Source organism: Pleuronectes platessa, chromosome 16, assembly GCF_947347685.1.
Source record: "Pleuronectes platessa chromosome 16, fPlePla1.1, whole genome shotgun sequence".
Classification (NCBI taxonomy): Eukaryota; Metazoa; Chordata; class Actinopteri; order Pleuronectiformes; family Pleuronectidae; genus Pleuronectes; species Pleuronectes platessa.
This window is the reverse complement of record NC_070641.1, coordinates 15,308,358-15,333,760: the sequence shown is the minus strand read 5'-3', so window position 1 is coordinate 15,333,760 and position 25,403 is coordinate 15,308,358. Positions and strand designations below refer to the sequence as shown.

Here is a 25,403-nt window from a genome sequence, read left to right as displayed (position 1 = left end):
TTCCATCCAATAATTTGTAAAGCTACAAGGTAAGCGAAGTGGGCAATTGGGCCCCGAGCTGAGAATGGGCCCCTGAGAAAAGCCGATTATGTGAGTCCACAATAACAATCGTGTTGGCCATTGAACAGCCCTGAAGAGGCTGATATGAGACATGAGTGGAATTGATTTTTTGATAATAAGCACAAATCTCTTTGCTTTTGGTTCATGGACAACATCTCACAGTGTAAATGACACAGAGTTCTAAACCAGTTATTGTTATTTAAAAAGGCCACAATAAGAAAATAATCACTACTTATCATAACTATCAGTCCAGACGTTTTCACAATAACACTTTTACCTAAAGGCCCGAAACAAAAGACCAGGTGCTTGGGGTTTGTTTTGAACTCACATGCATGGCTGTGAATTATTTATCAATCACAATGCAGCAGTGATTCAAAGTTGCACATTTTGCACAACTTATCTGCGACGGGCTGCGCTGACCTTGAACATGGACCAGTTAGGAGACGGCTCGGTGCAATCTGCGTGGGTGGGAGGTTTCCCCAGGTTATCGCCTGCTCCTCCTCCAGCGCCACTCATCCTCTCGGCCGGGAGCATCGAGGCAGTGCCGGGGATCACGACTGATAAAACCATTCGCTCAGACGCAAAGCGCAGTTTGACCCGTGCTTCCTCCTGCCTCGAGATAACGGCTACACTTAGCTGTGCGTGTCAAGAGCTACGTCCACACAATCACACAATATGAAGTTGCAGTGGCATTAACGATGAATGAGAAGTTGAAAATCAAGAGTGCGAATTACAGAAGTTGCAGGATTTCTTAAAAAAGGGGGGATTTACTATAATCAGCCCCACTGTGTGTGGCTTCATACTCTAACTTCATGGTATCTGCGGCTATGAGCTCATTGCTGTTATCCACAGCTGAACATGAGACCCTCAGGTCAAGGAGCTCATACGATCCTCCCTCCCCTCTGCAGTTAGGAGTGTACTCTGACATCTCAGGGCTGTTCCCCTGCTGAATGTTTCCTTTCACACCACGGACGAGGTGCCACTGCCATTCTCACTGTTCCTCTTCTTCCATCGCCGTGACTTTAAAAGTGCACCGAGTCCAGACACGTAGGCCCCCGTGCGATCGTGTCTATCGGTGGTTGGGCCCAGCTGCTTGCGGCCAATAATTTAGCCATTAGTCCTTTGTTGGCCGACAGCCCACAGCACCGGCTGTGCCATCACCCAGGCCAACTATCTGATGGCTGTGGAATACTGATGCTCAGCTGTGGGGCCGTGTGAGGGTGAAACACTTGCCTTAAAAACAGGGTTCTTGTTTTCTGCCCGTCACTTTAGGTTATCTTTTCTTCTTAATAGTGGAGAACCAAAATTGTGTGGTATGAGTCGATGGTTCCACAAGGTTTAGTCGGGGAAATCGTTTCCAAAACTCAATTTTCAAACACTTTGGATGAGTAAGGTTAATCCAAGACTAAATACGTTACACAGACGTTTCACGCTGCTTTGTAAAAATCTGACTTCACAAAGTATTTGAACCATTTCAAGTTGTTTCGCTGAACGCTGCCGAGCTGAACCTCAGACTTCACCATCTCTCCACCAGCTGAGTGTAATGTAAGCAGACAGTGGCCCCATCAGGCCAATACAATTCTATAAATAACATTCGGCAAAAAAAAGGTGGAGCAGATTTACTTTAGATACAGAACATTCAAACAACATTCATTTTAGTCAGTACGCTCATTTATAACAGTTAACTACATGTGACCTTCCTGTTATCACCGGCTGAAATCCATGTAATTCTAGATACATCGTAATTAGTGTGTATTATTTGTGTAAGCGCTATGTGTACATTTTGGAAATCCATCCCGTCGGGGCATTGCGATAGAGTAAACAGGCTATTTTTCAAAGCCAACAGCACTTCGGGAGAATATTTATAAATGGTCTGATTCAGACATTTCATATATCTCATTATAAACTACAGTTTTTCTGAGACCACAAACTTTCGTGAACCACAATCTTGATTTGCCTGGAAATATCGCTGCTGTCGACACAAGACAAATACACATGTTTCATTTTGGAAATCAGAGCGAGAACATGAGCGGGGGTGCCAGTGAGCGGCAGTAACAACCGAATGACTGGCCCCGGCAGGAAATGACATGCATGTCGTTCCTGGGCATCACAGGGTAGCGCTGACTTGCCCAAAATAGGCTCTGCCAGTAACAACACAATTACACACAGATCTCTCTATGTGTGCGCAGGTTAAAGAAGCAGGCGCTGGCAGTTGTTCCTTCCCCTCATTATTTCCATCCACTTCCCCTGCTCGAGAAACCCTCGATCCTCGGATGCCATCTCTAATAGCCAAGACAACCAACAAATCACAGGCTGATCCTCAATAAGAGCTCCAGCTTTCATTTAATGCTGGCGGACCAGAAATGAGATGGATGATTTCAAGTCATATGAGGTGCCACGGTTTTAAGCAATAAAGTCCATACATTATTGGATGCATATACTTCCCGATCGGCCAAGTTTAATATTGACATAACAGAGGTTGGATATTTACCAAAAAGTCTCCTTCACGGTCTACAGGTGCAGTTGCTTGAGGACATGTAGTGAAGATTTGTGAGCTAACATGATATATTGGGTAACTTTACACAAAACAACGCAATATTTTTATTTAACAATGGATCACATGCCCATATCCACGTATAAGGGGTCACTCATGGTTATGAATCTACAAATCACAAGTTGCTTTTTCCATCATGTGACCTTCTGTTGATTGATTTGGTATTCGTCACACTCAAACTTCTTTTGAGGAAAATTAATAGCCTCAAGCTCTACACCAAATTTCAATAGGTAGATATCTTCCAAATTTCGTGCAAATACTAACAAAATTTCGATGAATTTGGGAACAATGATTAAACCTTGTTCAACTGGAGTCAATCATACTATTTTGACTCTGCCTCTTTTTGGGGTTGGGGGGGTTTAATGCAGACAAGGCCGCGGCTCCCAGGAAGATTGATTTATTTAAACTCCGACCACCCCTCACATGTGGCACTTAGCGTGTCTCCTTGCTGGTTTCACGTGTCACTATAGCAGTGCGTGCACTCGTCACAAGGACAAATATACAGCAAAGTCTCACCACTGCACCGGAGCTCTTAATGGCTGCATTGCTTATTTTGCCCCACTGCTGAAGAGAACACGAATTGTCTGGGGTTCATGGAGGAGTCCACCTCGGCAAGGCCTAATCGGTGGGGCTCAAGGCCACTCCGCTTTGTCTGCTGCCACTGTACTCCGCCGTAGAATCCATATCTGAGGAATTATAATTGAGGATAAATATTATCAAGTGCAATCGGAGAGGGTGTTGTGTATTTGTGCTGGGGCCAAGAAGAGAGGCGCTGTGAAACTCAACACCGGCCCGGGCCATAACCCACAGGAGAGTTCAGTCGGAGGTAGAAGAACCTCCTCGCTCCGTGGGCCGCAACGGGCATCAGGGAATACCCAGGTGAAAGGTCAAGGTGTAAAGTGACGTCACAGACTGTGTTTCATGGTCTACAGCTAACACAAGTCTGAAGCATGAACAAGCCAATGTTCATAACATATGCAGCCCGTGGAATACCCTGTCCCTCTGGGCTTTTTTTTTTATTTTTTATTCTAGTCTCTCATCACCAGGTGGAGAAAAGCAAACTAAAATCCAAGTTCTCCTAATCTCATACAGGATAACTGTCAGCACCTCCATGAACCGTGGAAGGCTTCCTCGGCTTGTCACAACACTGGCCCCAGCAGTTATCACTCTAATCCTTCGGTATCCACGGTAAACAAAACCTCTCGCACGGTCATTATCTGCTCACCGCCAAAGGCCGTCAGACAACAAGGCAGGAGAGAGTGAATGAAGGGAGATGCAAGAAAGCAACGGAGAAAGAAAGAGGAGGCATGGGAGAGAAAGGAAACAAGGGGGGGGGGGGGGTGGGGGGCTGGGGAGCGGACGACAAAGAGGAGACAGACAGAACAGTATTTAATTGTATTATATAACACGCTTTGCTGTGTGCCAGACAGAAACTGTTTTCTATCTTTCAAGCTGAAAAAGAAAAACCCCGAGGCACTTCTCAGCCCTGATGTAAACTGAACCTCGTTGTGTTTCATATATGCAACCAGATCCAAACCCCTCGAAGAATGACAACTCCACCCTGACAACTTTCTGGAAATCTTACATAACAAACAATTTAGGGACATTTATGACTAAAACCTGAAAGTATAAAGACTGCAAGAGCTCCAGTCCTTTTTTCTTTTCTTTTTTTAGACTAGCCATCCATCACTGGGCAGAACAGAAAGACAGAGGGTCGGGGGCTTTCTGGGACAAACACGTGTAGTCAGAGTGAAGAGTGGGGACCTAACAGGTTTGCAGAGACCTTCAGTCAAATTGAGATGTTTAAATGTGAGGCCAGAAGGAAAGAACATCACAGCCTATAATCCTTTCCTCTGTGTGGTATATGTGGCACAGAGACTTATACCCCTGTTGGCAGCAGAACTGAAGTGGTAATTCTTTAAGAAATGTCTGCTGGGAAAGACAGAGGAGCAGCTCCCAGTGTCCCAGCCCAGCAGCCCATGAGTCACTTCTGCAGTTTGGTGGGTGAGGGGCTCGAAGAAAACAGGGTTGAGATCGGTCACACGTAGAGTAAGTTAAAGTTTATATATCATTTCATGTTGGAAATAAGGATTATATGGCATCAATGTTATCATTTCAGTTATAGTGTGATGTTGTTGGGTATGAGAACATTAAGAAGACACTAGCAGAAAGTTATCGCTCAAGTATTCTGAGGAAATAATGGGTGTAAACCTGGTCAGTCTTTTCTCTACTTGTTCACACCGGGTTTATGTCTATGTAAGTGGAGCTGCCAGTAAGTCAGGATAAACCATAGACTGTAAATTTAAATGGACGACATGTCTCTACTTCCTCTCCTTGTATAAAAATGAAGCCCATGCACATGCTGCGTCCATCTCACTAGTACATGTTTTATGGTATTAAATAACGTAATATCGAAATTCACTTGGTCTGTGTCCCATCTGTTAACATAGAGGAGGCAGGGTTTATTCTGCAGCCAGCCACTAGGAGGCGTTTGGAACATATGGCTCCACTTCAGGGGACCAGTCGTGTCATCCATCTTTATATACAGTGTATGGGCTAGACTCACTCACCCTCCACTGTCCTGTGAGATATGGACTAAATGCATGAGGTGATTAATGTGTCGCTCCTGCAGGAAAGCGCCAAAGGAGTCCCAGCCCTAGAAATGATCAGCTTTACTTAACGTGCAGAATAGTGTCTCTACAGATGGCTTCCATTGGATCCCGGGAGAGACCAAAATGAGCCCAGGACTCTGAAGGAAAATTCTATAGAAGACATGACCACCAAGAAAAGAAAGAAGACACAATTGAACAAAGAAGAAACCACTTTTTCTTGCAGTATTGTATTAGTCTCCCAGGCTTGAGCCAGTGCCCCATATTGTTCCTCTTCAAACAAAATGCACAGCTGAGCATGTCTGGTTTGTGTCCTCCGCCTTCGACGTAATGCAGCGCCCTTTTTTTCCCATAACAAAAGTCGGGGACAGCAACACAAGCCTCTAAACAATATGAATGTAACTGACTACCTGAAACGGAACCCTATTATTTGGGAAATGCTCGACATATTTCTGGGCTTCTCAAACCCCCCCGCTCATCTTACCGTGACAATCTGATTCAATATGTGGTGTTATTGTTCCAGGACCCAGAGGCAGCGCTGTCTGCCCGTAGCAGACGGTTTGGTATCGAAATTCAAGCTAAGGTAATGAATCAGGGCAAAAGTTTCTCTGCCCAAGGTAAGTTCAGCCCCACCTGGATCTGCAGGGACTCCATACAGGTCCCATCATATTGTAGCTAGTCTGCCATCTCCAGCTCGTACATGGGAGAAGTTCAGACGGAGCGACTGAAGACCACATGCTTCCAATCAGAACCGATCTTTTCCACTTTGTGTTTTTGAACATTTTTTAAATGCATGTGAATCCTAGATGCAGAGGAGTCTTTATTAAATGTTCTCTGCGACGCCGGCGTCTGTTTCCCGCTCTCTTGTTTGCGTGCACGTCTCTGGACGGTGTCGCTGGGAAACCTGCCCGTGCACACTGCGAAAAATCAAATCACTCTGAAATCTTGAAACTCTGCGCCTCACATAATCCCATGTGGTATGTTCCCACTTAACCAGTAATTGTATTTTCTCTTCACGTATTTAATAGAACAACATGGCAGCAGGGCTCTTAACTTCTTCCTTGTGCTTGGAGGACAACCCAAGTGTTGAGTGCAGGGAGAAGTGGCCACAATTAGTTAATATAATTCACAGATGTGCTCGCTGAGGGTTTTCTCTCTCTTTTTCTTTCTTTCTCTCGCTCTCTCTCTCTCTCTCTCTCTCCCTATCCCTCTCCCTCTCCCTCTCCCTCACCCTCTCAAGCATTGCACAGCAGAGCCTGGGGGGGAACCTGAGAGTGTGGACACAGGTCCCTGCTCTCACCCCAGCGTGACCCACTGGCACATACATTTCAGATGACGTAGTAATTAAAATACACTAATTTGATAATAATGCAATAACAGCAGCACCCTGAAGGGCTAATCTAAAGAAAACATCTCCCCAGACCGCCGGTAAAGCAAATGTAATGCCCCCATAGAAAATACAGTAGCCCGTTGCTGTGCTGTGCGCGCCGGGGGTCTCAGGGGTTTTACAGAGCACTGATTTCATGCTGCAATCATTAAAATCTTAGCTCCCTCTTGGCCCCGAGAGCGACTGGCTGGCGACGGCGCCTGCGAAACGATATCGGATCCCCGAGGTGTAAAGTTGATGAATATCTGAGGCTGTTTGTCGAAGGGTTAAAGTCTGAATCGCTCCTCCAGAGATCAAGGCGCAGTGACAGTGCGAAGGTGAACTATATATTATTCTAAGGGAATTGCAAAGTTCAGAGGGCGTCTCTCTCGGAGGTAAAAAGATACACAGGAGCGGCTCAGGACAAATAGAGCGAGAAGGGAACTGATTCACATCGCTGACCCAGATTTGACATTGTTAGATTTTTTTTATTCTTGTTTTGTCAGATGATTTGCATTTTTTCGTAACAGGTCAGAGAAGAGAGAGCGACAGGAGCCATGTGGATCCAAACTGGGATTACCAGATTTACTGGCCACATTCAAATCAAGCATGTCTTCAACCATTAGACCACCAGGGAAACTGATTTTGTTTTAAATGTGCTTGAAAATGAATCCACATCATTTACAAACGAAGACTTTTACATCGGTTTTCAATCAGTAGTTATTTTAACACGTTTTTTTGAGTGAAGTCCTGCTAAGTGACTTTGCAGAGTAATGACGATCGAGGTGCAACCTTGTTTGAGGAGGAGTAGAGCACATAGTCTGAACTGGAAGTGTCCTACAGCCTATTTCTCTTTGGAAAGTTCGGAGCAGACTTCTTTAACAATGCACTGAAAGTTCTGAAGACACAGCCACTGCGGCTCAGCTGATCCCCAACCCGAGTGTCCATCATGCATGAATACCATTAAGTGTGAGCCATGATGCACGGCAATTTTGCCCCTAATTCCTCCTCATCAAGAGACAAAGACAAATAAAACAAAACAAAACAAAACAGTGAGCAGGAGAAAGAATTTGGCCTCCTTTTGTACCGTTGGCTTTGAAGCCTACAGAAGTGGAAGCAAAAGTGATTGAGCTTGCTCACTGAGGCTTGTTGTACAGGACTGAGTCTGGCAAATCACGCCTCATGACCCATTAGTGTGTGTTTATTAACCACATGTACAGTACTTCCACACTTGCTAATGAGCGCCGAGGCCGGGGGCATCAGCATCACCTTAGCCCCGGGGGAATGTGCTGATGGGCGGCGTTAGATTTCGGCCTCTTGAAATGGAAAACATGACCATAGGACCACGGATCTGTCCTATGGTCATGATGAGATGCATCATCGTGCAAGCGAGTAAAACTTTTAAGGTGTTTGAGGGAAATTGTCTATGACTGTCCATCCATCTACTATCTATTCTATACCACTTATCCTTTGAGGGTCACAGGGGAAGCTGGTGGCCATCCAGAGGGTGCCATGTATCACAGAGACAGACAAACCATTCACTTTCACATTCACACCTATGATCAATTCAGTCTCCAATCAAACTTAACCCCCAATCTGCATGTCTTTGGACTGTGGGAGGAAGCCGGACTAACCAGAGGAAACGCAAACAGACACTGGGCGAACATCCAAAGACCCCGGTTGAACCGGAACTCGATCTGGAAACCTTCTGGGACAGTGCTCACCACCGCACCGCCCATAGACTGTGACTTCTCTTATGGATATCATTTACTCCTTCTGCAGATTCCCAGAGGGTGGTCGCCGGCATGGTTTACTTTAAAAGGCGCATGCTTCCATCTGTCATTGTTGTGCTAAACACTGCTGTGGTGTAGAGGAAATCGAATTAAGGAGCCGTCCAGCGGCAGTCTTGTTCTTATCATTTCCATCAGCCTGATGTGAAACACATTGCGCTCCCACCAACAGAGGGTCAGAAAGTCACGTAACCTTAGGCGGGCAGCCACTTCCTGAGCCCTCCATCATGGACAGCCTCTGTTGACGTTTGGCAATGATGCAACATGTAAATACTGAGCAATTTACCCGTGACGTACAGTAGTAACACTGCTGAGAATCTGCTGAATAACAACTGTATTCACAACATGATGGGAACTATAGGATGGTTTTTAACTAATTAATTCTAATTTATAGTCGACAGAGGAAACGATCCAGTCCACAACGGCAGCAGAGAGGATTTAAAACACAGCAAAAACACACAGTACACAGGCCCATGCTGATATATCATTTTAACAAATAATCTGATAAATACATTTTGTAATATGCACTTGACACAGGAGCATTTATGTATTATCCCATGGTAGAAAAAAAACACCGCCAAGCACACAAAGTCGACATCAATGATTTATTGTAAGAAATATATAATTTAACATCTTTTTTCAATGGATGCTCATCATTATTAAGGATCAATGAAATCGAAATGAACAAATATCTGTTTTTGTTTTTATAATCTTTAAAGTCAGCAAATCTTAAAAGTGGAAGAAAGTGCAACGTTTACATGGCGACACAACATAACACGACAAGACAATGATACGAAGAACAGATGAAAATGACAACAAAAAAAACGTTGAATTAAGGGACCTGAAAAGATCGAGTGATTAAGTGTCCACATTGTTGTACCTGAGTAGAATCCTGATTCTCTCTGCCTCATTGTGACAGATTCACAGTACAAGTGTGTAAAGTGCAAGCAAAGGCTTTTTTAGGAATGAACAGAGTCTCTGTACATGTAGGGAAAAAAAGAAAACGATAGAAAAGAAGAAGATCAAAAAAAGGAACAGTCGAAAGTTTCCTATAAGTGAGCATTTAAAATATAAACATCTGGCATCATGAGGTTTAATAATAGTGCTCCTACGAAGGCACATCCCTGCATACATGTGTGTAAGATATTGATTATATCACACACTCATCTTCAAACCTGTGAGTTTGTCATGATGGTAAACGCTCGTCGGAGGGATTCAACGACAACTCAATTAAGAAGGCAGAAACCAGGTCAGCCCAGTTCATCTCCACATCACTGCCTCTGGCCAATCTCCTGCTTGAAGGTGACGATGAACTTCCAGGCTTCCACATAGTGGGAGAGGAGAATCTCATCTGGGAAGAGCTCCTCCACTTCCGGGGGAATGTCCATGTCTTTCCGCTCCATGTAGGTCACCAGGGTCATCTTTAAGCTTTAAGAGACAAACCATGAGCTTAAAATCCACGATCAGATAGTGATAATACAAATGATTGTACACAAACACACATTAGTAACAAAATATGACAGTCTCAACGTTTAATGAAGGGACCTCTAGAGACTGAAGTTACAGATTGTACGTTTAAATTAACAAAAGATTTATTTATTGAATGCCTGGCACCTTACATTATTAACTGATATATCATGTTTTTAACTGGGTCTTAGAAATTATAGACAGAATTTATCTTTGTTATAAAGTCTAATCAAACAAAATACATTTGATTAAATTATACTGTAGAACCTTTTGTTTAGGGCTCTGCTTAAACAACCCACTCCCTTATACAGAGAGTCAACACTGAACAAACTTATCTCCAGCTCGGATGCTATGAAACACAGCAAATCCTGCTGAGGCGGGTTGAGGTTTTTAGCCTAAATTTGGGGGGAAAAAACATACATCCATTTTCCACCAAGTTTCTCTACATCTCAGACCTGAGCATCACTTTATCTGTAACTGAAAACGGGGTCAGTGGATGCAACGAAATGAATAAGCAACATTTGGTTTTACCCCCAGTCAGGCCTGTAGGTGTCAGGTGCGTCGGGCTTTTTAAGAACCAGCACCAGGAACTCGTGCATCTCCAGCAGGAAGGTGTCAGCGCTGCACTTGGAGAAGAAGCCGGTCAGAAGCCTGTGATCGGCCTCGCCCAGAGCCTGCTTGTACTGCTCTGAGACTCCAACAAATGGATCCTGAAGAACACAGAGAATGAAGAAATAAATAAGTATCCATTAATCAACCCATATTGGCTAAAATGTATCATTAAGATCTCTACTACTGCTACTACAAATATTAGTATCATCTGCATCTGTATGTTGGCAGCAGTGTGATGCTTTACCCTCTTGAGCCGCAGCATATTTTCAGATTTGAGTGAAGCCAGCAGCTGCCACAGCACCACACAGTGCTTCAGACAGCACACGCTCAGGGCCTGCAGGCCAAACAGGGAGAGAGGTAAGTTGTTTGTTCAGTGCATAAAAAAGACCAACACAAATCAAGACCTTGTTGATTGACAAATAAAATACTCAGGGAGTAACACAACTGTCCAGACTGGTTATTGTGTGGAAGTGAGGAAGATAAAAAAAAAAGCCTCCGTTAGGCCGACCTTGAGGATGTGTGGGGCCAACTGGTTTCCCATCCGCAGAACGTCCTCCAGGTAGCAAGACAGCTGCATGTGCGGTTCTCCCCCGGTCATGGCAAGAAAGCCGAGAGCCACCTCCAGCTTGGACAAGGCCTCACACACCTCGCTGTAGGAGTGGAGCTCGCCAGCCACGGCGAACAGGGTGAGAGTCTGAAGAGAATCCTGTCGGCACACAGACATAGATTGTAGACACTCATCTCCAGCAACATGGGGTCATATGTGAGAAATGGCAGCTCCAGTGGGCTACTGGGAAATCCAGACTTACTTGCTTTACTTTGGCTTTTACATCCTTCAGGATAATCTCATAGTTGCGGTCATGTCTGTTCACCAGTGTTGGGATACCCTGTGGTAAAGGAAAACAAATTAAAAAGTAAGGAAAATAGTGTCTTCACAATTTTTCTCGATTTTCGGGGGGGGGGGGGTCAATTACACATTACTTTACTCCTGCTTGTCATTTGCTCACATTGAGAGTGATGAGAGGTTTTCCCAGCAGGAAGCGGGACACAATCTGCTGCTGGATCTTGGGCAAGTCGTACTCATGGGTCGTCTCCCGGCCTCTCTCGATGCTGTACTGGGTGTTGGAGAGAACCAGGGGCATCAGGTCTTTCTCCAGCTCATACCGGATCACATGCAGCTCCGTCAGATCTGCAGGGCTCACTTTGTAGCTGGGGAGGAGGCACACACACCGGTCACCCGAGAGACAGTCCCTCCTTATTATAGTAAAGCTGCAAACTGAGATTTGCTGCTCTTTCTTTCTTGCTATGCATTTCAAAATCCACAAATTATCTCACCCTCCTTTTAGCAATCACGGTTAAACCAATACACTAATATCACATCCAGGGAAGAAGTTCACAAGCTTTATTTCTACAGTCAAACATGTACAAGTGAGATAAATGTGGCATGAGCGCCCCCACCTGGTCTCCTCTCCAGTGTGTTTGTCCACACAGTACACCAGCTCATTGTGGAGTGCGATGAGGTAGCTGACCAGTGCTGTAGAGCACAGGCCCGGGCCCTGCCGCCGGGGTAACAGCACCTTGAAGTCACTGTTGTGGTCCAGGTCCTTCTCGCAGAACTCGGCCGGGATCTTAATCTCACCTGGACATATTTAATCCAAGTTTCTATTAGAGCCCAAAGCAGGACAGAGCAGTGTTTGTTGAGCAGGAAGTGGCGTGTTGGTGTTTATATTTACCGTTGGTTGCCAGGGACACTCTGAGCTGATTCCAGGTCGTCAGGAAGATTCTGATGTGTTTCTCGTACCAGGCTTTCAGCGCAACTGCACATGTGAAGAAACTGTGAATGTCTTTTTCGAAATGTACACAGGTTAACCGACAGTAAAACATACAAAAAACAAACAAAGAGAAAACACACGTTGTTCACTCGAGTGGAAGAGATCGCTCCTTCACGACCACTCAATCCCTGCCTCCTCCCAGGTTAAAACAACTCACTCCTTGGCAGGCGGCTCTTTAAGCCGTGCGTTGCCAGCTATTTTACTATGACATTTCCGAGAAAGCGGTAATTAGGAGTTGTGTGGAACTGTGCATCTCTTGTGTAAATGAGTCATATGGCTGAAAAACGCTGAAAAGCACTGGTGCAGACAGTTAGTTTCATTACCTGCTTTCTGACTGTGGAGGAAATCGTTAATGGTGCCAAAAGTCAGCTCAGAATTGTTCTGAAACTTCTTGACCAGATCCCTCTGCAGCGTGAGGACGTCAGGAAGTTGTTTCACCAGCCGCAGCTCTGCTTCCTAAAGAAAAAATAAAAGATAGTGGCTTGTTTAATGGTTGATCGCAAAAATTGGGTTGTGTAACCCGTGTAACTGTGTTGTGCCGAACCTTAAAAAAATTACTTTTTCTTGAAGCCACAGAAACTTAACTGTATGATCCCAGTGGCTATTTTTTCTAATTTATTTGTTATTATTTAACACCTGCTAAATATGTACGACACAGGATTAGGGCCATATTAAAGAAAACCAATTATGGATTTAAGTCGTAATTTTATGGAAAAACTGATAAGGAAAAAAGGGAAAAAGTTCCATTTCCTCCTCCTCTCAGCCTGTGTGGTTCTTTCTTCAGAATAGTCATGTTTCCTCCTTAATCTTTTCAAAGTCCTGATATTGAAAATGTGACGCTGCTGTGCCAAAAGATGAAGTATTTTGTATATGAGTGAAACCTGTACTTCTTTAGTAATGTACTAAATAATAATTATTTGAGTTTATAATGTTTGAAACTAGTCTTTTCAAAATATAAATTTGACAAATTCTGTAGCCATTATGCAATACATTACTATGCATCCTCTTCAAAATAAAGTATTTTATTTAGAATATAAACCACTCATTAATATGCCTATGATGTGTAACTTCTCATCAGCAGACAGAGGATTCTTTCGCTGTCTTTTAAAAGTGGACGTGCATTTGGCGACTGTTTTCTTACCTTATGCAGAAATCTCCAGAGCACAGGCAGGGTGTCTTTGCCTTCGTTCTGCTCTACAACAGAAGAGAGGGTGAGCAGAGACACTTTCTCCCTGCAGCTCCACACTGCAGAAACATGGATCAGAGACTTTGGGGGAAGCGAGGCCAGGAAGAGACGAGGATCGCCGAACATGAGCTTCATGACCGGATTGGCGGAGACGCGGGAGTCAGCTCGGATGAATTCGTTCACTTCATTCAGCCGTCTGGCCAAGTCCTGAGGAGGAGATGACGACAGAGGAAAACAACGTGTTTTATGCAGATCTCTCACAACAGGATGAACTATGAACTGCTTTTTTTATTCCCTTTTAGAAAAAAAAAAACACATTTCTACCTTCAGTTGAGGTATGATGATGGCATTGCTCATTTCTACCTCCCATCCATTTCTAGCCTCTTTGGTGGTGAGGTGATCGTTGTAGGGAAGAGGCCCTGAAACAGGAGACCAGCGGGTTTTAACAGTGGAAAGTAATCCTTTAAATCTGGACATTACCAGAGTAGTTACATTACCATATCCGCTTGGATTATTTGTAAAACTACAAGTAACATTGCAATGGAAAACTGGGACCTAGAAATTCTACATTTGTTTACATGAATGACCTCAAATGGCTTAAACGTTACACACTCCTGACATCTCCTGTTAGACTTGAATTACAAAATGGCCCTGTACAGTTTCTGATCACTAGAGGGCACACTTTCACTTGTCTCCTCTTCTGTCACTGTCCTACATGCAACAGTGAACAGAAGATATAATGCACAGCAAGGAGAGGCAACAGGTCAACAGATCTCCGTATTTAGTTGCCTCTAGAAGGACCACTTAGATTCAGTCCCTCTATTCTTGGTATCTTAGTAATAGTTTCTTAGTGGTTTTATGATGTTGAAGCTTTAGGTCAAGTTGTTCTTTACATTTTTGCTGATGAGGTTCCAGGAGGCTGCCGATCAGCAGGTGAACGGTGCTGATCGTGTCGTCTGTCCCTTTGTTCAGAGATCTGATAAGATGCTCCAGGTCCTTCCGCAAGTGGGCGAGTAGAAACGCCCCTGGGTCAGTGACTGGAGGCTTGATGATGGCAGAGATGGACTAGAAAAGCAAGCACAGTAACTAACTGATCATACTCCCTCCTCTGAGCAGGATATGAACAACGCAATATGACTAGAATGAAGGGATTTGTATTGAGGACACACAAGTTAATGTTCCTTTAAAACATTTGAGAAGATGCTGTGAGGTAGATGATCTGCATCGACACTGTTCTTATTATTTACCTGTTGGTGGCTGCAGGTGCCAAACAGCATGGCCATGTGCGTTAGCATGCGCACAATGTTGAAGGGAAAAGGGGAAATGCTCTTTGTGTCCAGCATATCTGGATTGTCCCTGCGACTTGAGTCACCAAGGACGTGGCCCGTCTGGGTACGGTCCCCCCTGTCAGAAAAAATACATAAGTAAATCTAAACAACAATAAAACAAGCTATAATCCTTTGTCATCTTTCTTATATTTTCCCTCTTAAATTAATGTAACTTATCGGCCTCTTACTGATTTGGAGCAACTTTAAATCCTGCCACGCTGACGTGGTTGTTTCCTCCAATCATAGCATTGCAGTCCAAACAGCGACTTGTTTGCGTGGGCTGTCCACACTAGAGAGGAATACATAGTCAAATCAAAAGAATACTGACAAATATACTGGGAAGACCCAGAGACTTATGAGTCAGATTGAATAGAACGTACCTCTCCGATGGTGGAGGGGTGACCATTTGGACAATCTATGGTGAAAGTAAATAAAAAATGAATGTTTAGCTGTAATAGCATTTTCATCTGACATATTTCACATGGTCAATGGTGTAATTCTTTTGTTTTTCACTCACAGTACCACTGAAGTCCTTCCGTTTGCAGAGCTTGTCGAGCCACCGCTAACATGTCCTCCGGCATGCTGGGCAAGAAGGCGGCCTGTATCCAACACACAACAAAAAACCATGCAGCTCACTGCAGAGAAGGAGAAGTTGGCAACAGCGAAAGCAGCTTACATTATACATACCTGCATGTTGGCAGGTGATGTGCTTAGTTGCTGGAGAGGGGCTAAGATCCCCTGGGTTCCACAGAGCAGGACAGCAGCCAGGTGAATGGTCAACTCCAACAGCACATACTGGAGGCTAGAGGCCCCAGGACGAACAGTCAACTGCCCAAGCTGGTTTTTCATCAGAGCCAAGGCAAAATGCTTCACCGCCGGGCTGCCAAGGAATTTGGAGGTCTGAATGTAGGACGCCAGGACTTCTAATAGCTGTGGTGACAAAGATGTAATAAAGTAAATGTCAGTTTCAGTAACTTTAAAACAGCATGTGGACATGGCAGCACTGTACAGAACAGGTGGAAAGCATCAGTTCCCACTTGTCTTTGGTTGGTTTTGGTCTTGTTATTCTCAGGAGAACAAAGTGAACGTTTGTGTTAAAAACAAACTGAATATGGCAGATCATATCAGAGCCGCTCCCTGGGTCTCAGTGTAGGCACCTACCTCAGGCTTCGGGTGGAAGCAACCATTGGCTTCTCCGTAGAGAGCGGTGACTTCTCTGAACAGCGCCAGCAGAAGATAGACGGTTTTAAACTGTGGCAAACATCTGCACCCCTAGGAAGACAACGCAAAAGAGAGTCTTGAGTCCTGAGATATGACTGTGAGTAAGTAATTAGAAAAATGACGCGACATTACCTCACAAGTCTCCTCCAGTCCGTCCACGTTGCCCTCCATCAATCCCTTTGCAAGAGCATTTCTGATTGTCTTGTAGTCTTCTCCACACACAAGATACCGGTCTATCGCGGTGGCTTCTTCTCTCTGGTTGAAATGCAAAAGTCGTTAATTACTATCGTTACATTTGGCAGTAACACCGATGACTATATTGTGAATACCGAAACCTTTTGCAGAGCTTCCTCGGGGAAGAGCCAGTGCTGTTGATCCTTCTTGAGGAGTTTCAGGACAAACTCCACTCCGTGTTGGCTGCAGATCTTACGGATCAAGTAGACACGATACCAATCGTTTCTACTTCGCTGACACAAGTCCATCACACTGGTCAGGAAGGCTGTGGTGCCACTTTGATCACCGTTCTGGGACTCTGGGAAGTTTCAAATTAACAGAGAAAGAAGAGTTATTTATAATAATAAACACAAACAAGCAAGTTGACCCCTGACACGATTACGTAGCACACTACTCCTGACATTTCATCCCAGTGACACACCTTTGGATCTGAGTTTTTCCATGATGAGGCGGGCGGCCATATCCAGGTCCATCCGCACTCTGGCCACCTGCTGCAGATACTCCACTGTGGCTGTTTCATTAGACTGACCGTGGGCTCGCAGGTAGTCAGTCAGAAAGGCACTTTCATTTTGCAGACACACCTGCTGGTCTGCATTGGACCTGAACTGCAACCTCTCAAACATGGAATCCTGTAGAAAGAAAAGGGATCAAAAGTAAACACAGGCTGTATCACCGTGCATCACGCTGCAATACCCGAGTCAAATTTGAATTCTTGCCTACCTCCAAGCAGTTCATGTACAAGCAGTAAAGTTCTGTTTTGTCCGTCTCCTCTAAGATGTTGCTCTGCTCAATCGCCATCAGATGATGCTGCAGGTAACCTTTGACTTCATCAAAGCTTGAAAAACAGGGTAGCTCATTAAAATTTTGAAAGCAAATACCTCCACAGTCCTCCTATGAATCTACATTTAAATTCACAAGATCCAGATATTTATTTTGTTCCTCCCCCAAATTGCACAGACTCATAAATACTAGTCCGCAAAACAAAAAAAAGCCTTATTTCATAATGTTAAAGAAAGTGAAAAGAAAAATTACTAGATCTGGCAAGTGATCCATGAGTTCATCGAATTTGGCATATTCCTGCTAACTTACAGATAAACAAACAAACAACTCATAACCTCCATGGCGGAGTTAAATATTTAATCTGTGCATAATGTGCAACCACAGCAACTTACCTGTATTTCAGCAGCAGTTTGAGCACCACTGATCGAACCACTGGATTTTTATCCACAGAGTCATCAAAAGGAGAGAGCACCTTTGTCAGAATTTGGCGATTATCTGTCAAAAACAACAAATAAAGCGTATTTAGGACTGAAGAATATTTATTAACAGATACACAGTTGTATGTATATAAACATAGTGATCAGGTTTGGAAGAGTGTCATACCTCTGCTGCTTTTGAGAATGTGTTGAACAGTGTTGCCTTCCACCATGAGAAAGGATAGCAAATGACGTATGACAGCTGAGCAGGGGGGAGCGTTGTCCTTGAAGCACACAGTAGACACCAGGTCCACGAAGAAGGCGTTGCACTGCTTCCTGAATTGAGCACGTTGGTTGATGAGGATCCTACACAGAACATGAAAATTTTTGTTTGAGAATGGAATCCCAATCATGAGTATTTTGTGCTGTTTTAGGAGGAACAAACAAAACAAATATTATTTTATCCATCTCTAATCCACATGCAGTTACCAACCTTGTGGCCTCTGAAGGAATCATGGCAAAGTTGTCATCGACCGGCTGCATGCAGAGGGGACAGTACATCTGACCAGGGCCCAGCCACTGTTTGATACAGGCTAGACAATAGATGTGGTCACATGGGAGGCAGAGGGGATCGAGGGGGTCTCCCATACACACCGGGCACATTGGAAGACCAAACCTGAATACAACAGAAATAACAGATTGAAAGAAAGTACAGTAGAGGAGATTCTGATAAAGTGCATAAGTTAGAAGAGTGAATTTCTACCTGAAGATGCGTTCACTGGCTCCATCTTTGCAGGATTTGAGCAAACCAATAACAGCCTCAAATGACTCCTGAGTTTTGAGGTCTGAATTTGTTGCCAGCGTCTTGACAGAAGAGATAGATTTCACGATGAATGGAGGAATAATTGAGGTTGAGAAAGCAGTTTTATGATAATTCACTGTAAAGAGAAACAACCAACCTCGCCAAGCCTTTTTCCGTGCTCCAAAACCAGAGGTGTGAGCTTCTTCTCGACCTCATCGATGCCAAACATGTGCTCCACAAATAGAGACAGAGTAAATATCCGATTCCATCCAGCTCTGAGAAACAAAAATAAACATCCAGGTTATTATAGCTACAAGGGTCTAAAAACTAACGAAACAGCTCAACCTCAGCATACACAACTAAAGCAATTTGGAAAATCTGGGAAAGTGTAGTAAGCATTACTCACTGGACTCTCGATGCAATCGCTTTGCTCCTGTCTCCATAATGTCTTACACTCTCCTCGGAGCAGATTAACTCAATGGGAACCTGCAGTTTTTTGACCTGCCTGAGCCAAGCTTGTCTTTGGGCTTCTGTGTCCAGGAGTCGAGGCTCCAGGTACTCGACACACGCAAAAGCGACGTACACGTCGTGGACCTTGGAGACAAGAGGAATACGATCACTACACATTACAGGCAGCAGATATATTATAAACATGGCGAAAAATAATTTGAACTCTAATTCATGAAATTATGCACACCAAATTCAAAATAGCCTTTGAAAAAGCATAAAGAGGAGGACAAAAATATAGATAATAATCCTGATAAGAGGCTCACCAGTTCATCCCCATCTCTGCCCTGCAGATTCCTTAGGAGGTCCTGGGTCACCTGTGGCTCGATGCAGATCATTCTCGAGAGGTTCTGCAGTCGGTTTTGGAACTCATGATAAGCAGCATGGACCCATGGAAGAGATGCCACTGTTTCACTGTCACTGTTCTTCGATCGCAGCTCATTGACACAACAATTTAATGCACAACACAGAAGCTGTAAAAATAGAAAAGTGTGAATTATTATAAAAAGACAAATGCGGTTTTAAAATACAAACATAAATTGACATAAGAACCACCTCCAGATCTGGCCGACAAGTCACGTTCATTGTCATGGAGATGAAATCTTGAAGGTAGCGTTGAAAAAACTCTGTTCGCATCTCAAAGTCTCCTTTCGCAATGAATCGTCCCAATGGTGTCTTCCAAAAGAACTCATCAAACTCTTTTTGAGTGTGGCCTAACATATGGAAATGATATATGAGCAAAAAGGCACACAAATGACAGTGGTGAAATATGGAAAGCATCTGAGAACAGTCAACTACCTTCGTTTTGAAGCGCATGAACCCAGAGCTCCTCAAGGTAGTCCTTGATCCTCCAGCTGAAGGGCATGATACAGCTCATGTTCTGGTCCTGGGCAATGTAGTTCTGAACAAGGATGGTTCTCGTCTCGGAGCTGTGAAAAGAGAAAACAAAAAGTTTATACATTTTGAGATATAAGAGTTATCCATTATCTTTTACAACTTACAATATTACCAACACTTACTTGTGTTCTCTTGTTAGGTGTGGGATTTCCAGAAACTTATCATCGCCAAAGATATCTAACCACAGCCTCTTAACTGATTCACCACAGTTTCCATCTAGAAGGATGTCCAAGTTTAGGTCACGGTCAATGACTGAAACAAGTTGCGCCAGGAGAGGGGCGACCACAGCCTGAATACGCTTCCATAAGGTGTGCCTGTCATGACCCCAAAAAAACGTTAATGGTGCTGTCCAAAAAGATATGAATATTTCTCTATCGGCAAATGTTGGCACATGTTGTATTGTATCACTCACCTGAAGGTGCCTCCTTCTTGCAAGGCATCGATGTTTGAGGCCTCCTTGATCACCCAGTTGCTTTTGATGGATGAATATGTGTTGCCATCATAAACTGACAGCAACGAGTGAAGATGTCTTTTCACACTTTGCAGAAATTCACCTGATAAGAGTTCAATAACATCAGCAAACATCACATCACAAAGAAAATGAATAAACAAAGAAATTAAACCTTCATAACGAAGTTATTATTTTTTACCATTTCTTTCATCATTGTCGCTGAGAAGAGTCAGTAGGATCTCAACTCTCCGAGTGCTGCGGAGACCGCTCTCCACCTGGTCCCTCAGCATGCCCACTGCACTCTGAACACAACTCCGCAGCAATGCTGTCGTGTCCAGAACATTGTCCCAGCCCTGCAGCAGGAGGACACACAGGTCAACAACTAGTCCCAGTGACACAGAATAACATTGCATGTCACTAAACTGCTTCATATACTTCATGTCCAATAAAATATATGACTTTCATTCTTTTTCAGTTTAAGAGATTTTTTTTCATTGGAGATGAGATGCAAAGACTTCGAATTTATATACTCACATTTTCCTCTGCTTCCTCCGGTTCAAAACCGCTGTACATATCATCCACCTCCATAGCTGTGCAGAAGAAATGTGTAATTTGAGATCATCGATTATTTTCAATTTGAAGACATCATGTGTAGTGGATATTATTCTTATGAAATATTTATCAACCATTACCCTCAGGTGGACTCAGCTTCGTTTCAAACATTTGGCTGATTGTCATTTTTTGCAAGACTTTGATGTCAGAAACGATGTCTTCTGATCGTCTGAGGTCATCGATGTGAACTGACCTCCAGGGTCCTGCATGTGTCAGCATATGTCAGATTATCCTCTACTCACAAAACAATGTGATGAAAATAACACAGGTTTAAAAAAAATGATTTTAGTCAGTTGTATTAGCTTTACCTCCATGGAAGCCAACATAGGAAGTCCCGCCTTCCATCCTTGGTAGTCTGGTGATGAAGTAGAAAAAGAGCTTGCTTCCTGTGCTCTCCTGAGCTATTTTGTTGATTTCATTCATTGATGAATGCCTAAAAATGAACAGGAAAAACTCAATATGGCAAAACCATAAACTGCTTGTTACCCAACAGAGGAGAAACGTTGGACCTACTTTGCAGATGCAATGAGGTTGGCACTGTGAGAGGCTTCATCGAAATCACCCTGGATGATGAGGATCTTGTTGCATGGTCCAATGTTACGGCCTCCACTTTCAGCAGTGAGGAAGTTCCTGCAAGGAAACAGGGATTTGATCTTTAGACTGAGATCATGCCTTAGCAGATTAACTACCTACCTACCTACCCCCCCCCCCCCAATAGTTTGGACTGTTGATAATATTAACAAGTCACGATTAATGAGTCATGACGGCTATAAAGTGTAAAATATTACATTCTCCGATATATCAACAAACCTGATTTTCTTCAGGAAGGAGTGCTCTGTGTCAAACTGCTGAAGTGAGAGAAGCTCGATACTTAGAAACCTTTGCTCCAGTGGTTCCAGGTCAGATGACGTCAAAAGTCTGGAGAATGTTGTCACCTATGATTAAAAATGGCAATTAGTGAAAACAACCGTAGGATATATTTTACACTGGTATTGTATAATAACTTTAAAAGTTACCTCTGTGAAGCAGGAGCAGCCATGGACTTCCTGTCTTGTGTGAGCAAGTATGTAGTCAGCCAAACAACTGTTATTCTGCTCTTCAAAGTAGACCCTGGCCAGATGTTCACTCTCTACTTTGGGGAGCTCTGTGCAGTCCAACCGCACCACTGAGTCTGGTGTGGCACATTTGAGCAGTACCAGTTTAGCTTCTTCAAGAACTCGCCTCTCTGGATCGGAGATTTCTAAACTTTCCTTCTGCTTCTCCATCACTTGTAGAGCCACAGAAGCACACGTGTCCGAGTGGTAGCCGATGAAGACGTCTGGGGGTTGGTACTTGTACGTAGGAGCCAGGTTTTGACTGCTGACGGACACAAAAAGTCTCACCCATTTCTCCAATTCATCCACCATCCTCCTCTGCTCAGCTTTGAGGACAGTGTGAATGTCCAGGTAGTGTTTCTCCAGCCTGTTGATGAGAGGTATCGGGAACTCTTTATACACCACCTCTCTTTCCTCAATGACAATAAGCCGAAAGTCTTTGTGCACCCTGCATTTCACACGGTGGGTTCCCAGTCCGAGGTCGACATACTTCTGTCCTCCCAAGCAGACGTAATATTGGTTGAGAGCGTCATACAGACTTTCATAGAGGTTCTGCAAGTTTAGGAGCACAACTGTTTGACCTGTTTCCATGCAAATCTTTACTCTGTTGATGTTGCGGCAGATCTGGGTATACTCTTGGTCTTTCGGAAAGCTGGATCCAAAGATTATTTCGGGCTGATAACTTTCGGAGAAGAAGGTCTGCTGCAGGATCTGTAGGGCTGCATAATTTTTTGTCAGCACCAGCAAGTACCGACAGTCTTCATCCTGTCCAACTGCATGAATGTTTTCTCTCACAAACTCAATGGCACTGATGTTGTCCAAGCTGGGCGCCATCTGTAGTCTTTTGGTAAAGACAGCAACTGCGTCCACATCATCCCTGCCACTGAAATTTCTCAGCACTGCTTTCACAGTTTCCTCAGCGGTTGGCTTTAGCTGAGAGGCCTTGGCAGCTGCAAAGATCATCTTTATCAAGCTGTAATAGTCGCGTAGGCCAAAAAACCCTTTGCCTCCTTTGTGGCAGATGTTCAAGTAGGCTCTTGCAAAGGGTTGGAAGAAATCCCTGACCTTTTCCAAAACCATTGCATCAGATGAGCATATGCCCTTCGCACTTTCAATCAGTTCCCTCTCATCAGGATCACCTCTGGAGACAAAAATGCCTCTGTTCATCTTTGCAGGGTCTAGAGCCCAGTTGGAGATACCGATGAAGCCCACCTTTTTGTGCGGTAGCGGCTCATCGTCAATGCATCCCTCTTCTAGCAGTGGGTGAAGGGTTTTCAGTGGCATCTTTGGAGAGTCCTCGGCCAGGCCAATCTCATCGAGAACCACAACTGAAATGTATTCACTCAGGTTCTTTCCTTCCTGAAAGCGTCCACATTGCTTGAATGTATTGATGATGCCTTCTGGTGTTGAGTGGGGGCTGCACTGGAAGGACACCAGGTGGACCTGTTTCAGCCTTTTGTAGAGGTCAGAGTGAGCAGCTTGACCTTGCATCGCATCTGCCACCAAGGTTTTAGACAGTGATTTTGAACTTCCAGGTTTTCCGACCAAGAAGAGAGGGATTCTTAGCTCAATGCAGAGAACCATCATGAAGACGTTCTCTTTGAGAGCACTGTTTCTAGCAATAGTATCTCCCATAGGCACGCCACTTAAAAGTAGATCTTGCATGAGTGAAATGTCCTGCATTACTTTTGCTGGGCTGTATGCTGGTGGCAGGCTTTTACTGACCTTTTGTCGGTATTTATCCTTATGTTCTAGGCAGGCATGGTAGCACACTCCGATTGCCATGACTAGAGACCAGAGAATTGGGTCTCTCACCTCAGACTGTCTCTGACGTCTTTCATTTTGATCAGAGTTTTGTTTACTCTCAAACTCTTCAAGCTCTACAAACAACATGGCATGGTTTTCATAGAACCAAACAAAAGCCTGCATGCAGCGCTCAACATCTCTCAAGCTGACAAAGCTACATTCGTCGTTTCTTTTCCTCATATACTGCTGTGAGGCTGAAAGAACATCAGCGATGCACTTGATGTAACTTTGTTGGATTGTTTTATTTTCAACCACTCTTTGCACAATCTGCTGGATGTATATTTTTTCTGTGAGATCATTTAACTGCCCAAAGTCCCACACCAAAGGGATCATGCTGGGTGGCAATGCTTGCACTCTATATACCAACTGACGGAGTGGGATCGATCCAAGCTTTTCATCCGTCTCTTCAGATCTAACTCTGTAACCAAGACCAGCAGATTCTAGCCTCTGAATCATCTCGTCTGTGTGCTTTCGGTAAGGGTTGCATGCTGCGATTATCTGCAAACCGCTGTGGGGTGTCAACCTTTCTCCCTTGACTGTCTTGTCACAGAGGACCTCCTTAATACTGCTGATGGCCTCAGTAGTGTTGGCCTCATCAAAAAAGAGAACAGAGTCAAATCCATAGTGTTGTTTGTTGATTGAAGCAATGTCTTCGGCTTCTCTGACTTTGTTGTAAATCATCTCTGAAGAGGTTCCTCCGTGGACCTTGACCAGCTTCATGTTTTCAGTGGCCACTCCACTCCTCCGCAGCTCACAGAGGAATTTGATGAGTCTCGTCTTACCACACCCTGTCTCACCCATGATAATGACAGGGATGCCGCACCTGAACCGCATATGGATTGCCAGCATCTTGAGAATGTTGTCAGTTGTGAGCTCGTATGTTTCATCAGGGTCAAGAGGCCACTGGATACCAAGAACGTTACAGAGTCGCTCTATTTTTTCCCCTCTTGGCAGGCTATCAAAGTTGATGTTGAAAGGGACTCTCTGTAGATTTAAGCCATCATACAATACCTTTGTCATGACATTCGCCTTTATCACCCTTTTAGAGGTAGGTTCAATGGCATCGACAGAGTTTTGGTTATTGAGCTGAAGATGGAAACCAATGAAGGTCATGGAGACATGGTCATCATTAAAGAAAATGTATGGATGTGGTTCTTTTTCCCATCTCTTTCTAATCCTAAAAGGAGCCAGGTCTTCATCTCGGAGACCAGTGTGGTCCATCTGCATTCTGCCAGGACTCTGGTCAGAGATACTGAGTGATGGCGTGGCAAAGTCCTTTGCCATCAGGATCATGAAGTCCACCACAAAGTTTTTGAATCCAGTAAGTGTGTCTCCAGTGATAGTAGCATCACAAAAAACTGATGTTTCACAGTCTTGCAGCTGAAAGTTAAGGAACGTTGCAAAATTTCTCAGTTCTGCCCAGGATGGGTCCATAATGCCACAGTACATGAGAAGCATCTGAAGACATTCCACATGTGTCCCTTCAACGCCCTGATACTTGAACACGTCAAGATCAGTGTGGTTATGAAAACGTGTGAGATACTGATATGGCCGCTGAAAGGCTTCACTCCTGAATTCCTTATCATCCATCAATGGGTCATCACTGCTCACAACGGTAGGATATTCTTGCTTGCTCATCTCAATCGTCAGCACATCTTTGGGTGGTCGGCAGAAAATATTTGGGAACACGTCTACGAATGTGCTTTTCCCAGTTTCAGCCTGAGCAGTAATAAAAGAAGAGATAAAAGCACAACCGGTTTAGAATCAGATATCAAATGT

General features: G+C 44.1%; 1 protein-coding gene across 3 annotated transcripts in view; it reads right to left on the bottom strand.

Annotated features, from left to right (window-relative positions):
* Positions 1–8,970: 8,970 nt before the first annotated feature.
* rnf213a (ring finger protein 213a) overlaps positions 8,971–25,403 on the bottom strand; it is a 29,459-nt gene continuing 13,026 nt past the window's right edge. For all 3 annotated transcript variants that reach the window (XM_053444090.1, XM_053444092.1, XM_053444091.1), the window contains exons 28-67: positions 21,741–25,343; positions 21,535–21,659; positions 21,238–21,354; positions 21,033–21,157; positions 20,805–20,927; positions 20,647–20,702; positions 20,312–20,465; positions 20,074–20,215; positions 19,784–19,975; positions 19,563–19,693; positions 19,320–19,477; positions 19,031–19,237; positions 18,664–18,851; positions 18,415–18,532; positions 18,219–18,319; positions 17,949–18,131; positions 17,643–17,821; positions 17,432–17,534; positions 16,980–17,094; positions 16,681–16,888; positions 16,361–16,557; positions 16,158–16,280; positions 15,966–16,076; positions 15,492–15,734; positions 15,322–15,403; positions 15,185–15,219; positions 14,993–15,093; positions 14,724–14,880; positions 14,370–14,541; positions 13,801–13,895; positions 13,432–13,683; positions 12,614–12,746; positions 12,192–12,275; positions 11,917–12,097; positions 11,466–11,667; positions 11,268–11,345; positions 10,967–11,164; positions 10,703–10,792; positions 10,378–10,556; positions 8,971–9,807 (exon numbers count right to left, since the gene is read on the bottom strand). In XM_053444090.1, the coding sequence (XP_053300065.1) occupies positions 9,651–9,807; positions 10,378–10,556; positions 10,703–10,792; positions 10,967–11,164; positions 11,268–11,345; positions 11,466–11,667; positions 11,917–12,097; positions 12,192–12,275; positions 12,614–12,746; positions 13,432–13,683; positions 13,801–13,895; positions 14,370–14,541; positions 14,724–14,880; positions 14,993–15,093; positions 15,185–15,219; positions 15,322–15,403; positions 15,492–15,734; positions 15,966–16,076; positions 16,158–16,280; positions 16,361–16,557; positions 16,681–16,888; positions 16,980–17,094; positions 17,432–17,534; positions 17,643–17,821; positions 17,949–18,131; positions 18,219–18,319; positions 18,415–18,532; positions 18,664–18,851; positions 19,031–19,237; positions 19,320–19,477; positions 19,563–19,693; positions 19,784–19,975; positions 20,074–20,215; positions 20,312–20,465; positions 20,647–20,702; positions 20,805–20,927; positions 21,033–21,157; positions 21,238–21,354; positions 21,535–21,659; positions 21,741–25,343 (9,198 nt within the window). In that variant the 3' untranslated portion in view covers positions 8,971–9,650. The remainder of the gene's footprint in view (positions 9,808–10,377; positions 10,557–10,702; positions 10,793–10,966; positions 11,165–11,267; positions 11,346–11,465; positions 11,668–11,916; positions 12,098–12,191; positions 12,276–12,613; positions 12,747–13,431; positions 13,684–13,800; positions 13,896–14,369; positions 14,542–14,723; positions 14,881–14,992; positions 15,094–15,184; positions 15,220–15,321; positions 15,404–15,491; positions 15,735–15,965; positions 16,077–16,157; positions 16,281–16,360; positions 16,558–16,680; positions 16,889–16,979; positions 17,095–17,431; positions 17,535–17,642; positions 17,822–17,948; positions 18,132–18,218; positions 18,320–18,414; positions 18,533–18,663; positions 18,852–19,030; positions 19,238–19,319; positions 19,478–19,562; positions 19,694–19,783; positions 19,976–20,073; positions 20,216–20,311; positions 20,466–20,646; positions 20,703–20,804; positions 20,928–21,032; positions 21,158–21,237; positions 21,355–21,534; positions 21,660–21,740; positions 25,344–25,403) is intronic.